Here is an 18,650-nt window from a genome sequence, read left to right as displayed (position 1 = left end):
TACATTATCCAACCTAAGTCTTACATCAACCAAATAAGGTTATTAGTATCCCAATATTATTTATGATAAAACTAAGAGGTTATGTGATTTTCCGGTATCAAACAGTTACCAAGCAGCAACTCTATAAATGTAAACTTGAGTATAGCCTACTAAATGCCTCCAGTCTTTTAAGTATTACTCCAAATGGCTTCCAATAATAACAAAAAAGATAACAGTGCAAACTTCTAGAAAATGCTCTAAGAGTGTTCCTACACATGTCCTCTAAATATTTTCTGAATGTGATAAAATTCAGTAATTTCACCCATCTTATTATTTGCCTTACAGAGATTTAAATGAAAGCAGAAATTTTCCAATTGCAGAAAGGATAGGTCACAAAATGTAAATTTAATAACTATTTACTCTGGTCATGAAAACTACATATTAGCAAATATTGTGTATAATAAAATACATAATTTAATGATTTACATTAAACTTAAAACAAAACACTTATTAGGAAACAACCTTGCTTCCACTATAACACGTTTGGTTAGAAGCAGAAATGATAGATTATTAGGTAAATAAAGAGTAGGGATGGGGTGAGGCCATGTGTGTGTGTATCCAGGACATTCAGAACCAGATCCCCATAATTAATTGAATCAAGGGTATCCCCATAATTAATTGAATTAAATAAGCTGGCAATCTTACTGGAAATGAACAAATCAATGTTTCAATTATATGAGTTGACTATTGTATAATCACCACAATAAACCATTACAGAAATGAGAATGCCATCTACAGTAAGCTTTGATATTAGAAAGACAGAAAGCAGGTGTTGAAGTTCTGCTTTACTTAGACAAAATATAGACCTCCCTTAAGAAGAAACTTACTCAATAAATTTACCTGACATAACCTGATTTTCCACATCTGAGTCAATCATACCAATTGAAAAAAATCAACCAATTCAATTTAAATGATTGTATAAATGAGTTGCCTCCAAAGCCTATATAAGCACCCATTTAAAAAGCAGAATGTGCCCTAACCGGTTTGGCTCAGTGGATAGAGCGTAGGCCTGCAGACTCAAGGGTCCCAGGTTCAATCTGGTCAAGGTCATGTATCTTGGTTGTGGGCACATCCCCAGTGGGGGGTATACAGGAGGCAGCTGGTCGATGTTTCTCTCTCATCGATGTTTCTAACTCTCTATCCCTCTCCCTTCTGCTCTGTAAAAAAATCAATAAAATATATATTTTTTAAAAAGCAGAATGTATAATTATGAAGGGACTTACATATTTGGTTTCTCGTCCAGCTGATCTCGGAACAGTTGTAGGTGTCTGTATGAAAATAAAAATAATTATAATACTAAAGTAATCAATAAAATAGTCTTAAAATATTTAACCTCTGGGATAAAGTGTTCACCTATTTTTTCTTATTAAGACTTTCTAATCAATACTCCCTCTTTTCTATATAAAATCCTTTGTACCTTTGAAAATCATTTCATTAAACTACATCATTTTATTATTCTTTTCATTACTGTTACCTATCGGCTTTCTGGTTAATTTTCCCTAGTTTATTGATGATGTTTATTCATGAATCATAATAGTTCCTTACATGATATTTTGTTACTTCAAATTCACGTAGAAATCTCTGCACTCTCAATTCTTCATGCTCCAAAGATATTCTCATCCACTCCATTTCAACCATTCATTTCTAGACCATTCCTATACTTTGCCTTAACAAATAAAATGAGAAACTTCTAAAATTTCAATTTCTAACATCCTATTTTCAGAACTCTACCTCCTAGACACCATCTCCATTTCTCAAATATCCCTAATGCGACATTTCTTCAGCCTCGGCTTCACTGAGACTTCAAAATCATTAACCCTTACCAACTCCATTCAAGCTTCAGTACCTTTGAGCTTACATATATTGTCATTTTATACCTTAATCTCTCTTGCCTCTCTCTCTCCTTTGAATCCCTCCCCCAACCCACACACACACACACACACACACACACACACACTCACTCACACACACAACCTGGATGTACCTCATTATCCATTTTCTCTAAACTTGTACCTGAGAAACAAAATCTTACTGGGAAACTCTCTCAATCAGCTAATTGATGTCACTATAAATATCAGTAGTGATATTCAATTTCAATTGGGCATTCAATACTCCCTGGTAAACACGAATTTTTCTCTTGCAGGCTCATTTTCCCACTTTCTGAGAGCAATTGGCTATTTAATTCATTTATCAATTCAACAAATATCATTATGTATCTACTGTATGCCAGGAACTGTTCTGTACACTTCAGACTTATCCATGAATAGAAGAGACAAAGATGTCCTGCCCTTGGGAGCTTCCATTTCAGCAGGAGATAAAATAAACAATAAAATTATAAATAAGTAAATTACAACATATGTTAGGAGGTGTCAAACTCAATAAAAAAAGAAGAGTAGAAGTAATTTGAAGCCTAGGGTAGCACATTTTTCCAAAGGAAACCTTCTTTGCTCCTGCCAAACACACACACATGTATATGACCACCGAAATGTTAAGAAAGTCAAGAGCACTGACGGCTTACAATTTTAAATAGGATGATCAATCCAGAGAAGGTGACATTTGAGCAAAGATTTGAAGGAGGTGAGAAAATTGGCTATGTGGGTATCTAGATATAAAGCATTCCAGCAAGATAAATAAGTGTAAAGTCCTTATATGAATTTCCACCTTTGAAAATGTTGGCTAAGGAACTCAGAACAATCCTGTCATAATAGGTAATAACAAAGTTGAGCAAAATACTGGAAAATATTTTATTAAAAACATCAGTGAGTTAACAAGAATGAAGAATTTGGGGGGCAAAATCAGGAGAATTTGGAAATCTGAAAAGAGAAGTCAGGCATTTGAGATCTGCTTTTGCCTTGCGGGTGTTTGCAAATACTGTTGAGTTGCTTGAGAGATGATCCAAACATTTGACATTATCAGAGGTGTAGCGAGATAAAAGTCAGAGTCTCCAGAGCCAAAAATAGATTGAGGCCCAGGAGTAAGAGTGATCCAGATCTCATATAGGCTTCAGCCAGACCTCAAAGCATCTAAAACTGATTGTTTAGAAAAAAAATCATCTCAAAACCTTAGATTAAATTAAGGTAATTCTCTTTTACTAGAGTTCCTTGTGTCTGACAGCAAAGACTCTCATAGGAAGATAATATCTACTTGAATACATTTTCAAGTAGAAAACCCAACACACAATCAGATTCAGAAAAATAAAGAGGTAAGACAAGGTGAGTGAGAATGAGCAGCAATAATAAACCAAAAAAGACCCATAAAGAATCTAGAAATTGGTTTTCTTAGAACCAGACCAAAAAAACCACCATACTTATCCATATTGTTTGAGGTAAAAGTGAAGCTTGGGAATTTTTACAGGGAACCAGAAACTATAAAATGTGATATAGTTGATTGAAAAAGAGCTAAATGTGCTGAGGTAGGAGCACAGCATCTTCAAGGTCCAACAAGGAGGCAAGCAGGACTGGAGAAAATGGGTAAAGGGGACATTGGAGAACCGATCATGCAAGTGTTGGAAGGTCAGGTCCCAGAGGCGCTCCTGGGGTCTTGTAAAGATTTTGGCTTATATTCTGAGGGAAATGTGTAGGCACTGCTAGTTTTAAGCACAGGAGGGTCACAATCTGATTTATTCTTATCAAAGGATACTAATTTGAATTAGGCTCTAGTTTCCTTGCCCCTGTCAAGGTCTTTCATCCATCAAGATCTCCCCTTGTTTTGTATAAACAGTACCTCCCACTGTACTGAATCAACCCATTAGCATACCAACTTGCTCTTGTCAGCTTTAAAAGGCAGACAGAAAATTCTTCCTGGACCCCACTATTGACCCAATTTCCTTCTCCCCTTCACAGCCCAAGTGTTTGTTTTACACATTCATAAGAGATAAGGAGAGCAAAGAGGTAGTGAAAGGGAGTGAACCTGAGGGATGGTGCAAAGAAGAATGCATGGGGATAACATCAAGGTGGTCCTTCAGCCTGACTGAAGAGAAGGAAACAGCTCACTTTAGGTTGGACAACTGGCCAGCCTCTGATGAGTCCCTTTCCTGAACCCTTCCTGGGTAATGACAACTGGGACAGGAATTGGGAAAGAGGAGTATGGAATGCCATAAGCAGAGGTACAAGGAGGCAAAGGTGAGTGTCACTGAGGCAAGGAGGAAGTGGCAAGTGAAAAATTGCTGATATTATGGAATTTCTATATTCTGAGACACATGCACCTTCTACTCACCCACACACAAAAATAAATCCTATCTAATAAAAGGGTAATATGCAAATTAAACATCACTCCATCACAAAGATGGTGGCGTCCATAGCCACAAGATGGCAGCGCCCTGTCCTCTCAGCCCTGCTGGAGTACCCCAGTCCCCGGGGAGGGGGGGCAGCCACTGAGAGCAGGCAGCGTGAGTGGCCTGGAGGAATGCTTGCTTCATCACCATGGCGACGAGACAAGCGTTCCACACCCTGCCGCAGAGGGCTTCTGGCCAGGCCAGGCGCAGAATGCTTGTGTTGTTGCAGGCCGGGCTGAGGAACCTACCCCCTACCCCGCCCCTGTGCATGAATTTCATGCACTGGGATTCTAGTAAATATAATAAAACAGAATGAGGAAATGCTAGGAATTAGGCTTTTAGTGCCTGCCACCCCAGGCATCAGGCATACATACAGCCAAGCTAGCTGATATATTCAGAGATATTTGAGTTTCCATGGAAAATTTACAGGACATCTGAAAAATGAAAATACTGTAAAAGAAAAACAGTGGTCCAGCCATTTTACCTGTAGATCTTTACGCAAGAGAAATGAAAGTGTATGAAAATACAAAGTCTGATTTGCAAATGTTGTTAGCAGCTCTATCAGTAACACTCCCAAATTAGAAATAACCTAATTGTCCATCAATTGGCAAATAGTAAATATATAGTACAACCACACAATGGAAAGCTACTCAGCAAAAGAAATAAATGAACGATTGATGCATGCAAAAATATGAATGAATCAACTCAGCTGCTTCTACTAAGTATAAAAAGTCAAACTCAAGAGACTATATATTGTATAATTCTGTTTATATGACATTTGAAAAAGCAAAAGTATAGAGACAGAGAAAAGATCAGTGGTTACTCAGCACTTGAGTTGTACAGAGAGAGAAAGAGAGATACCACAAAGGAGCAAAAGGGAACATTTGTGTATGATGGAAGTTTCTTGTATCTTGGATGTAGGAGGTGGTCACATAACTGTATCCTTTGTCAGAAGTCATATACACTGAAAGGATGAGTTTTACAGTAAGTAAATTATACCTCAATAAACCTGACTTGAAATAAGAGAACTATATATGCTACAAAAAAGAATTTTACATAGGCATTGAAGTATAAAATAGACAATGAACAAATTTTTTAACTGGAATATCAGATCTAGAAATCCTCTCAAAAGAATTGGAGAAATAATAATTAGAATAAAATATTTAAAGATTAAAAGATATGGAATACAGAAGCAAAAGTGACAATATCACTATTATAAAAGCCCTAGCAGGAAAGAAACATTTGAAGAAAAAAAAAAAGGCTAAACATTATCCTGAATGTAAGAGGAAGAAAAAATTAAAGACCCCAAGTAAAAGGTCAAAGAGAATACCAATCCAGATACATGAAAGAAAAAATGCACACCTAGACACATTATAGGAAAAATCAGTCACATTATAGATAAAGATAAAATACTAAAAGATTACAGTACCACTCTGTAAATGATCACTCTATAGAAGAGGAGTGAATATTATACTGACAAAATACTTCACAAGAACGTTACTGAAGTAAAAGAGCCTGGGGTAAAAAGTATTGAAGAAAGAGGATCTACACTTTTATGTCCAGCAAAACTATAGTTTAAATGAATAGGAGGGAGGGGTTTTTTTCAGAGATAGAGGTTATAGAATCAACACAATCAGACCTCTTGAATATAATTTTCAGCAAAATTCCAGAAAGAAAAAAGTAAATCCATGATTAAGCTATAAATTTGTAAGGAATAAGGATCTAAATAAAAAATAAGTATCTAAATAAAGAAGAAATTAATAAAACATAAGCATAATAATTCAAATATAGAAGTCCAAAATATATTAACAAATTTTTCTGTGTAAGTATGTAACCTGATTTAAAAAAAATGTGAAAAATGAAAGTGCTATAATACTTACCTAATTGGGGGGAAAATATATGTAAGCTTTAAAATGATAGAAAAATAAACATAATTATTGTCCTTAATAATTTATGTGTAACTACAAAAACTAACAAAAATATAAAGTAAAATTTTCAAAAAGTTTCAAACCTGGTATATGTCAAAATATCCAAAGGAAAGCAGGAAAGGCAAAAAAGGAAAATGTTTTAAGTAGAAAAGGTAAAATAAGATAGCAGAAATTAGTATTAATAGTAATTATAAATGGCTTAAGGTCTCAGATAAAAAGAATCTCAGATTGAATACAAAAGTGGTATCCAGAAATGTAGTCCTAAAGAAAATAAAACTAAAGAGTTTATAGAAAGATAAAAATAAAGTTTTATAGTAATATATAAATAAAGGAATAAAAACTTAAAACATGAATTTTAAATTACATATAAAAGGTCACTATTTCATAGGAGACTAAAAACGGAATCTTAGGTTCAAAAGGATTATAAATGCTAGTAAAAGTTATTTAAAAAAATGAGAATGAGCACCAACACATAAGAAACAGCAATATAGTTTCAAAATATATGTCAAATTTAATAAATACTTTTCTAGGCTTAGCTTTCTCTGCCTCTGGCAGCAATCACAGCAATTACATTCTCTTCAATACTCTCTTCTTGTAGCTTCATGATACCATACTGCTCTGATTTTTTATACAGTGGGTTTGTTTTTCTCCTTTGCAGGTTCCTGCTCCACCTTCTTTATTGTACCTGCAATGTTTTGTTCCTTGGATTTCTGTACAGGGAGCTCACAACATCCATGTGTGGGTCATCCCCAATCTCTCCTACTGCCCTAGCCAGTTTGGCTCAATGGATAGAGCGTTGGCCTGCGACTGAAGGGTCCCAGGTTCGATTCCGGTCAAGGGCACATGCCCGGGTTGCGGGCTCGAGCCCCAGTGGGGGGCGTGCAGGAGGCAGCCTATCAGTGATTCTCTCTCATCATTGATGTTTCTAACTCTCTCTCCCTCTTCCTTCCTCTCTAAAATCAATAAAAATATATTTTTTTAAAAAAAAATCTCTCCTACTACCACCAGACATGTAAGTGTAAAGCCCTCTTGAAACATACCTCAAAGTCACCTCAAAAACAAACATCAACTCTCTTTCCTCCACCACACAGTGCCTCCTTCACAGTCATCTATGCTCAAGGAAGAGTCCTGGTGCTCACCCATGGTTCTTCTCTCCTTCACACTCACATCCAAACCTGCAGCAAGTCTGAAATCTCTCTCTCATACCCACATATTGCTCTCTGGCAATGAACCGACCCTACCCAGGACAACTTCATTGACTGCCTCTCTGATCTCAGTTGCCTTCTCACAGCACCCATTGGGATCTTTCCCAGTGGTTTCATATTACATCCCCCATAGTTTTATGTCTTCCCATTTTCCTTGTAACCCAAACCTCATGCCATGGCATAAAGGTATCTTCACTGTCCCTAGCCCACCTTCTCAATCTCATTTTACACGGTTCACCCCTGGCTCACTAGGCTGCAATCACACTTGTCTTCATCTTCACACAATAAGCGCTTTACTGGCTCAGGAAATTTGCATATGCCTGCTCCTTTGCCTAAAAACTATTCTCCCTGATCTTTCTTGGTTGGCTTTTTTCCATCTTTGGTCTCAGCTTGAATTCTACTTTCTGATTACTATATCCAAAGTATGTCCCTCTAGGTTACTCTGCCTTGTTCACCATTATCTCCCTAATGCCTCACAGTGCCAGGCCCATAGTAGGTGCTTAATAAATATTTGTTGAATGAAATAATTGCCTTAATAACAGTGACGTAGAATAATGTTTTTAAACACTATAAGCATTAAATATTTGTTAAATAAGTCAATAGTTAAGATGTTTATTCACATATTACTATTTAAATCATATTCCCATTATAGTTAATTAAAATATATTTTAAAATTTACATAGTATTTCTTTGGCAAAGCAAACAAAGTTTTATACTTTTAGATTAAAAGACAAAAAATATACAACTAAACATTTAATAAAAACATAAACTACAATTATTCATTTGTAGGTCCTCTCTGCTAAAATAGAATTTTTAATGGTTACTAAGTTTCTATGTAATTATTAATGGACTAGAGGCCTGGTGCACAATATTCATGCACTTGGGAGGGAGGGGTCCCCTCAGCCCAGCCTGCGCCCTTTAGCAGTCTGGGAGCCCTCAGGGGATGTCCGACTAAGGGCTTAGGCCTGCTCCCCATGGAGAGGGGGCCTAAGCCGCAGTAGGACATCCTTAGCACTGCCACAGAGGCAGGAGAGGCTCCTGCCACCGCCACTGCGCTTACCAGCCATGAGCCCGGCTTGTGGCTGAGCAGCGTTCCCCCTGTGGGAGTGTTCTGACCACCAGGGGGCAGCTCCTGCATTGAGCATCTGGCCCTTGGTGGTCAGTGTGTGTCATAGTGACTGGTTGTTCCGCCATTCAGTCAATTTGCATATTACCCTTTTATTATATAGGATATTTGTCTATAATGTTCCAATTGGTAATTAGGATTACTCTTCTAATTATAAGCAATTTCTACATTTAAAACCTACTTTATACACACAGTGTCCAACTTTTAAAAAGAACATGCAAAAAGTATACTAATTCCAAGAGAGAATATAAGGCTGACAAAAGACACACAAAACTAACAATTATCAATAAAGGAAAAACAACCATTTTAAAATTTGGATGAGTAGGTCCGTATTAAGCATTCAAAAAATTTTGGAAAAATGTAGCATTTTATTCCAACAAATAACATTGGCTACAATTATAAGAAGGAAATAGTTAATTATGTAAATGCAACAATTAATGCTTTAGTAATGCCATAAGAATCTCAAATATCCATGCTTCTTTCCCTCTTAGTCAAAGAACAATGAGATACATTTCAAAAGAAAAGACATTCCAGAAATAATACTTGTGTTAAAGCTCTTAGACTAATGCTACTTTAGTCTACTTCATTTTCCACTTCCATAATTCTAAGTGGCTGTGAATTACTTAGGTACTGAAGGTAGGGTTTGAGATGAGATTAGGCAACAGATTCTCCATGCAGTTACTTCCATATAGCTCCCGCAAATACCAACATATAACAGAATCTAATGTGTTGGTTTGAACTTATCCCATACATAGTTAAAAACAGATTTTACTTTGCAACCCTTACACGCATACCTGTATATGTAAACAAATTAAAATAAATTTCAATAATACAGACACTACCTAGAGTCTGATATTTTACATTCTTACTATTCTATTTTTAAAATGCTATTTACTAACAAAATAATGCTGGTTGCTATCTATTAAATTAACCTCCCAATTCACTATTGGGCTTTGACCTGAAGCTTAAAAATTACTGCTATAGAAACTCTCATGGTTCAGTAAATTATATTAAACACATACATACTTTGGTAGTGTCAGAACCCAACAATTTCTGTAGAGAACTTGAAGGAGAACCAGAAGAATGCTGGAAAATAAAAAGGACAAGCCTATGATGCATCATACTCAAGTAGGGGTAAATGAAGAGAAGCAAAGCAAATGTTTGAATTGCACATTCTAGTCTAAGGCATTACCATAGACAAAGAATCCTGTAAGACCTTATCAATGGTAGCACAGAGCTCTTCAGTTTGCTGCCTGAGCTGTGCAGGGAAACAAAACTGGAAGAATTGAAACCAGGTACTGAGTTAGCAATGAGTTTTGGGATTGCACTTCAAAAGCAGGGGTAATATGAAGTCATTACCTCCAGAGGTGGGTCTAATGTGTTGTCCTTGGAGATGTTTTCAGTTTTGGCCGGTTCATCTAGTGCCTAGTGGTAAATGAAATAGTTCTTATGTGAGGCTTTTATTTATTTTTTATTGTTTTATTGCTTAAAGTATTACAAAGAGTATTACATATGTCTCCTTTTTCCCCCCGCCCTTGAGGCTTTTAGTCAAATATAATTGTCATAGAAAAGTCTCTTCAAAGAAATCCCTGTGTATCTCAATATTTCTAAGAAATAAATCTTCAAATAATTTGATGAGCTCTCCTCTGACATATTTTCTCTTGTGGAATCAAAATATCTATTATAAGATGTTGGAATAAAGAAAGAAGGCTGAGTCCAGCAAGTGTGGCTCAGTGGTTGAGCATTGGCCTATGAACCAGGAGGTCATGGTTTAATTCCCAGTCAGGGCACATGCCCAGGTTGTGGGCTTGATCCCCATTGTTGGGCGTGCAAGAGGCATCCAATCAACGATTCTCTCTCATTATTAATGTTTCTATCTCTCTCTGTCTCCCTTCCTCACTGAAATCAATAAAAATTGTATATTAAAAAAAGAAAGAAAGGAGGCTGAGTTTTTAAACATACAAACTAGAACTTGGACATCTTATACATCTAGATGAGCCTTGTTCCCTTCAAAGCAGTTACCTTGAGAAACTACCCACAGAAATAACAATGATGTAGGCATTTCTCAAAATGTACAAAAACTATTCTTAAGAAAATACTTCAGAACCAGTTTATAAGAAACATGCACACAGAATTTTTAAATCTTGCCTCATTTGTAATCATTTATATAACAAAAAGTCTTGGCTACGTTATTCATCCGACTTCGACTTGGCCTCAAATGACATTTAACTATTTTCAAAATGTAACAACTACTATGAGGTTGTTTTGTGCAATTCTTCTAATTTTGTGTACGCTTAATGTACACTTTTGGAACTTGCTTTGTTTTTTGTTATTATTTAACCAGTTTGTCAAATTATGATTGACATACAAAAACCTGTATTTTATGTACACAACTGATGAATTTGGAAATAAGTATACATCCATAAAACCATCTCCACAATCTAGGCCGTAAACATATCCATCACCACTCAGAATTCCTTACTATCTTATTTCTTTTTCCATGTAGTTATATATTCAGTCATTCATTTACACATAAGATTCCATTGTATGCATATTTCACACAAAAATGGATATTTTATTCTGTTGCTGGATTTTGGAAGTGTCCCCAATTTTTACTATTATAAACTGTAATAACTATCATCCATGTACACATTTCTTTTTTAAAAAAATATATTTTATTGATTTTTTACAGAGAGGAAGGGAGAGGGATAGAGAGTTAGAAACATCGATGAGAGAGAAACATGGACCAGCTGCCTCCTGCACACCCCCTACTGAAGATGTGCCCACAACCAAGGTACATGCCCTTGACCGGAATCGAACCTGGGACCTTTCAGTCCGCAGGCCAACGCTCTATCCACTGAGCCAAACCGGTTAGGGCAATGTACACATTTCTTTAGACACACATTTGTAGTTTTAAGATTAAAGTACCTGCACAATAGTGTAATCATGGAGAGCCACCTTATCAGATATTCTCAAATTGTCCTTTGAAATGAATAATCTTAAACTCATCACTAGAGGCCCGGTGCACAAAATTTGTGCACAGGGGTGGGGTCCCCTCAGCCCAGCCTGCACTCTCTCCAATCTGGGACCGCTCGGGGGATGTCTGACTGCCGGTTTAGACTGCCGGTTTAAACCAGCATTCGGACATCGCTCTCACAATCCGAGACCACTGACTCCTAACTGCTCACCTGCCTGCCTGCCTGATTGCCCCTAACTGCTCCCCTGCCAGCCTGATCACTCCTAACCACTTCTGCCTGCTGGCCTGATTGCCCCTAACTGCCCCCCCTGCTGTCCTGGTCACCCCAAACTGCTCCCCCTGCTGGCCTGGTTGCCTCCACCCCCCCCCACCCCCCGCCAGCCTGGTTGCTCCATGCAGCCTGTTGTTCAGTCATTTGGTCGTCCCTCACTAAACCCCCTGCCAGCCTTGTCGCCCCACACAGCCTGCTGTTCGGTCATCTGTCCGGTTCTTTTGGTCGTGATGGCCCCTGGCATTTTATATATTAGGATAGCAATGAATTAGAGGTCTTGTTTTCACACTAAAAAAATGTTAACATCCTGATGTACATCTCTCTTGAGATTTCATTTCCCTGATAATTTTTGAGGTTGGGCTTCTTTCATATGTTTATTCCCCTCTTCTTCATTGACACGATTTCATTTATCATTTGCATGGATGTAAGCTGTTCTATATTCTACTTTATTCTCTGTCAATAGCATACTTTTAAAACAAATCCACAGTGAGCCTGTCTATCTGAGGCAGACAACAGATTTCATTCTTCAAAATGCTTTATCTAATTCTTAGCCCTTTTCTCTTTTACTCTACTTATATGATACATTTGTCAGGTTGAGAACTCTATCAATGTGCACATAACTTAATTATATTGCATCATAATTACTTTTTCAATTGTAGCTCCACCTTACTGGAAAATTTTTCCTATTTCAATTGGGAAAATATGGTATTTATTTTTGTATATTCAGGAAAGAGCACTTGATAAGTGCTCAATAAAAATCTTTAGGATGGATTGAAAGGGTAAACTGACAAGTAAATGAAATTAATTAAAGAATCGTTAAAAAATGTGGCTTTAATACTCCTTAGTAAAATGTTCTAGAGAAGTAGTTTAAACTATTTAAATATTTTAACTAACAAATAAATAATTCCTTTCCCCATATTTCAATTAAATTTGTTCAAAGATCTGAGCATACAGTCAGTGTTGATTTAATGAGAGAATTTTTTTTCAGATAAAACCAATGAAGGCTAATATCCTGGTTACTCTGTGGGAACTTATTATAGGCAAACACAACTTTCATTTGGGCTATTTTAAATGCTGACATTTACTCAAAGAACAAAAATAAATCTATGCAGAATGATTGGAAAATTAAGGAAGATAACGGGTATTAGGTCATTAATGTGCTGAAACTTTGAAATGGGGACAATACTAAGACTGCATTAAAATTTGGAAGGGTGTTATTTTGAGTTTAAATAGCTTTGAAATTTAGTAGAATTGATTTTTTTATTGACAAGAATTTATCAAAGTACATCTTGATCCACTCTTTCTAGCAGCCATAAAAAGTAGATTCTTTCTCTATAGTAAAAAAAAAAAAGTATTAAAATTAAATCTCTATTAACAGGAAATATGATCATCAATTGCTTTTTCACAACTTAGCCAGCAGGATTGTATTGATGTTTCTTTATATTTATTCATTTTGAGTGAAGTTCTCTCAGATATTTTCCAATAAAATATTTTTATTAAAAACATATATTTGTCCACCAAATTGGACTATAGTCAAGTGAGGCATAATTGGGACATACTTTGAATTCCATTTTCAAAGAGTCTTAGTTAATATACGTTATCAGAAATATTTTCATTAAAAGTAGTGATATTTTGCTTGGGACAGCCAACTTTGTGGCCCCGGTTTTTTTTTTAATTTTTTTAAAAGGGAACTATTAAATTTGACGTTTAAAATAAAATAGTTTTGAGATCCATACTACATTATCATTAATAGCTAAGAATTATGAGCAAGCCTTGTAAGTCCAAGTGCTTATGGGAATAGATGCCAATAAACTGTAATCGGTGTTCCCCCAGCAAAGGGAGCATCTCTGATGGAACTGCAAACAATTTTTCGTCAGATATATTAAATCAGTCTAACCTACCACTCTCTTTCGAAATAGGACTAAGTTCTAAAAAATATCTAAAGATAGAATGCGTAGTTGCACTCTAAATAGAGTTAGAAACTTAACTGCTTTCAAAGGAAGAATAATCTAAAAGCGTTTATGAAACTTTTTGTGATGCCTACTCTATCTAATTGGGTTGGATTTCAAAAAGTTCCTGGGCAAGTTACTATATTTTAGCAAGGATCGAATTAACCATCCAATTCAGCAACCTACTAGCCCCACTGCTTTAAGGTATCTACTTGGCATCTGTGATCATTAAAATCTTCACAGAGCTGTGAGGATAGTCAAGTACTCAGCTTAGTGTCTGATACGCCGTTACTATGGCAGCCATTGTGACTATACTCTTTACTTGTTAAAATGTGCCAAGTCTAAAACCAACTCACTTCCTTTATAGAAGAAAGGCCCTTATATCTTTTCCATGGAAGCAGAATTGATAAGGCTATTCTACCCTAAAGAAAGATTCTTAATTGTCATCATCCCAATTGCCATACACCAGACTCCTTTATTTTTATATCCTCTGAACAAAAGTTTGTCTTGAAATCCTGTGGAATAAAATTGGATATTTTAGAGACATACTCAGCTATAAACTAAATTAATTGATTCAATAAACCTTTAGTAAAAATCTATATTCTCTCAAATAGCTCATGATAAAAAATAAAACAAGCAATATGCATAATTAAATATGATTTGCTAAGTGTTTTAAAAGAGCTATGTGCATGGTAGACAATTGCCTAAGGAGAACCAATCAGTTTAGAATTGGGTCCTGGCACCTCTCCATTACTAAAGAAATTGGGAACGCATTCACTATTTATACTAATCTAAATTAAGAGATGTCTCTCTAGTATAGGCCATATGCTAGGTTAGCAACCAGATTTTGTTAAATTTTTCAGACACACAGATCCTAAAAGAGTCTTACCCAAAGACATATGTTTAAGCACATTGGAGTTTACCAACTCATGTCTTAAAAAATTAAACTAGCAACTTAGAATAAATTGGTTTGACAGCTGATGAGATATTTCAAATCTTTTAAGTTTTTATATTTTTGCATAGTCTTCAAAGTGGTTGTTTATTTTCCTTCTACCCAAAATAAATTTTATCCCAGAAGTTTTGTTTGAATAATTAATACTGTAATTTATATATGCTACTTATAAAATTGAGCTCCTCTAGAATTTTTCTTTCAAACATGTGTAGCTTATGAATGAAAAGTATCTTTAAAATGCCATTTATTGGATAGTAATGTCATTTGTTGTAAAACAGTAGTGATATAGCCTTGATTTTATCCCAAAGAATACTTGTGAGGAAAATAACAAAGAATTCAAATTATTTTTCAAGAAGAAATTTTATACTATTATTGAAAAATATTAATTACTCAAGAGACGATAAAGATCCATATTATATGATTTCATGGAAATATTCCCACCTTCATCTTTCCTTTCCTGAACACAAGTGCACAGTGAAAATAATAATCCATTTATTTAGAATATCAATATGTGCTCTGCAGTTTAATTTTAACTTTTTATCCATTGCTATCAAACTCAGATGATAAAAAGAAAGCTTAGTCAATAAGAGATACTTTTAACATTCTCTGAGAGCAGTACGCAAATAGAGACTAAAAAATAATGTCCATATCAAAATTATTTTCTCTACAGAGCTCAGTATATTGTTGAACATATTGTAATAAGGTCTGTGGACAGCCACAAATGCAAAGTAATCTGATTACTTTGTTCCTGCTTTATAATCACTTGTATTTCATCCTCATCTCAAGCTTGGACATGATTATTAGCAGCAGATGAAGCCAAAGTCCCTGAAACAAACATGTTAAAAGATGATGCTTACATTTACCTCTTCCTATAAAGCTTTAGTTAAGACAAGCTAAAAATGCTTTCCTTCTAAACGTACATAGGAAAAAAAGATAGAATACTGAATATGCTATAGATTTCAGTTTTGATGCAGAAAATAAATTATAGAACAGAAGTACCAGAAACCTCATATCCCCTGCCAACAAAATGTACTCTTTTGAAAATTATGTGCTTCATCTAAGGGTGATTAAATCTGAAACCAATCCAGTGATTCAATGATGGCTTAATGTCTCATGGTAAGGGATGCCTGTGTTTGAATTTGGAGAAAATCTGGCTTTTAAAAATAGTGTTATTTTTAAGCAACTCTGGTTCCTTACTAATAATTGCTATACTATATTCTATAAACATAATGTTGTTTAAAATGTCAACCATAGGTTTAATTTGACTGGGGGAGAGAATTAATTGTTGAATTAAGGCTTGAATCAATTGTTAGCTATCTCTTCAAGACATTCTACAGCAGGGGTCCTCAAACTTTTTAAACAGGTGGCCAGTTCACTGTCCCTTAGACCGTTGGAGGGCCGGACTATAGTTTAAAAAAAAACTATGAACAAATTCCTATGCACACTGCACATATCTTATTTTGAAGTAAAAAAACAAAACGGGAACAAATAGAATATTTGTATTTGCATGTGGCCCGCAGGCCGTAGTTTGAGGACCCCTGTTCTACAGTATATAGATGCTAACCGATTATTATAATGAGACTGCAGCATTACCCTACACTTTAAAGGTGGTGTTCTTTGTTATATTAAACGGATCTCAAAAAAACTTCTGTGATTTAAAATATTCCATAATGCTAAGGCTTTCCAAAATAGATGAGCTTCTGATTATTATTGTCTTAATTTTCTCACTCAATTCAGAAATAAAACCCTGCGATTTAAACATCATAGGATGAGTTGTATTGTATAAACCAGCAATTTTCAACCTTTTTTCATCTCATTGCACACATAAAGTAATTACTAAAATTCTGTGGCACACCAATAAATACATTTTGGCCCATCTGACAAAAAAAAAGGTATCATTTTGATCCGTTCACACTGGATGGCTATTGTTGTGTTGGCTGTTATTATATTTGACAATCTAAGGGAAACGAGGTCAGTGTCCCTGACTACATAGTAAGGTATTGCATGTTTTAAAAATTCTTGTGGCATGCCACTTGAAAATTGCTGGTATAAACATATAAATAAAAAGGTCTAAATTACCAGATTTATTTTTTTAAAACTACAACTATGAAAAGAGCAATACAATAGTATTCAAGAAATATTAGTGGAAATGGAAATAAGCTCTCATAAAATCTTGTGATAATACTTTTGCTATTTAAAAATTCTTACAAAGTAAAGTTTCTTATTTAGGAGCACATACTATGGAAAAGCCAGAAAAAAATATGTGGAATTATACAAAGGCTCTAAAGCAAAAACAAACATCAAATCATATCATGAGATCTTTGAGCAATTCATGGTCCAAAAATATTTATGATCCAAAAATAATTTATCTTAGCCAAGAGATAATTACCAACATTATTGCTTGTATAATAATCAATCCTCTCTAGAATAATATTTAAAATTAGGCATCATGACATTTACATTTTGGTGTACTAACAGCAAAAATAATAATTTTCCTAAAAAATATGTTTTATTCAAAATTGAAAACACAAAAACTCTCCCATATGAAGTTGTATTAGATTAAATATATAGTGATACCACCGTACACATTGATGAAATAGGTCTGTGACAAAATTAGAAATTAAGTTAATGGTTCTTCACTTTTAATGACTAAGAGATTATAATGCCTAAAATCCATTTAATTGGAAGAGAGCTGGCAGACAGAAATTTTGGAATGAATAATGCCATCCAACTTTATCTTATAAAAATTTTTCAAGAAGAAGTAACTGTTGGTTTTCTAAATAAAACATTCATATAGTAGAAGCACTTGGGTACAGGAAATATGACAGGTTAGGTGAGACAATTATGATGAAAGGATACCATGACACAATAGGCCCCTATTCTCTTCCCTGCCTGGCTGCTTCAGGGGGAGAGTTACTCCCATTTCTGCAAAGGCAGGCACTAATGACCAGATTTCAGAAATGTCCATCTGAAATGGGCAGAGGGTCTGTGCTGAGGGAACGCTTACTATGATTCAACATAACAATAGGCCATTGAAATAAGGGGCAATTGGTGCACTTCTTGCATTCTTCTGAAGCCTCCTGAAATCAGAGCTTTAGGACCGTTATGTATTGAGTTATAAAAGGTAGAAATTTAGAAGAGAAGCTAGAGAAAAATCTTCCAATCTCCCTGAAGCCCAGTGACACCCCCTAACCCTCAGTTCAAAGCTTATAGATACATATAGTAGAGCCTCAACTACATGTGTATAATTTGGAATTAGTTATAAGAGATATAAGATTTAAGAAATCTTCCCACTAATGCTCACCTACATGCTACTTAGCATTTCCCACTAACAATTCCTACTTTTCAAACAAGAGATCATGCAAAGGTTTGTATTTCTCAGATTATGCTAAAATAACAAAAAATGTAGATTCATAAACCTGTGGTCAAAATTCTACCTGGTTGGCAAACATTAACATTATACAAATGATAATAACAGTATTTGAAATACTAATTACACTGGTGGGGGGCATAAATGAGTTTAATGCACAAAAAGATAAATTGCCTAAATAAATATCATCAAAATAACATATGAAATGAACAATTTCATAGATTTTATAATTGATTCCACTTTGATTCTGATATGATCCTCCATTTGGCCTTCATTTGAGCATCTGCAATGTGCTTATTGAACCAGAGGCTGTAATTTAAGTTACCTACTGAAGTAGAATCCTATAATTTTATAATTAGTATCTGAATAGCAAAAAGCAAAAGTGCCCTCAAGTCATGCGAAAGCATGGGTCATTGGAAGTGATCTCAATCTTCCCTCTCATTTATGGGGGTAGGATCAGTAGCCAGCAGGAATGTATAAAGAGGTTTAGCCCATGATGGGTTCTAAGGAGCTAACCTGGATACTCAGCTAACTGAGTATCTATACTGTGGAAGCCACTT

General features: G+C 35.3%; 1 protein-coding gene across 4 annotated transcripts in view; it reads right to left on the bottom strand.

Annotated features, from left to right (window-relative positions):
- Positions 1-18,650, bottom strand: part of MLIP (muscular LMNA-interacting protein) — a 243,626-nt gene that overhangs the window by 77,510 nt on the left and 147,466 nt on the right. For all 4 annotated transcript variants that reach the window (XM_014537286.1, XM_014537287.1, XM_005863289.2 and 1 more), the window contains 4 exons: positions 9,931-9,996; positions 9,764-9,847; positions 9,598-9,657; positions 1,263-1,307 (listed from right to left, as the gene is read on the bottom strand). In XM_014537286.1, the coding sequence (XP_014392772.1) occupies positions 1,263-1,307; positions 9,598-9,657; positions 9,764-9,847; positions 9,931-9,996 (255 nt within the window). The remainder of the gene's footprint in view (positions 1-1,262; positions 1,308-9,597; positions 9,658-9,763; positions 9,848-9,930; positions 9,997-18,650) is intronic.

This window comes from Myotis brandtii, unplaced genomic scaffold (assembly GCF_000412655.1).
Source record: "Myotis brandtii unplaced genomic scaffold, ASM41265v1 scaffold176, whole genome shotgun sequence".
Lineage (NCBI taxonomy): Eukaryota > Metazoa > Chordata > Mammalia > Chiroptera > Vespertilionidae > Myotis > Myotis brandtii.
Note: the sequence above shows the minus strand (reverse complement) of the source record. Positions and strands in the feature narration are given on the sequence as shown.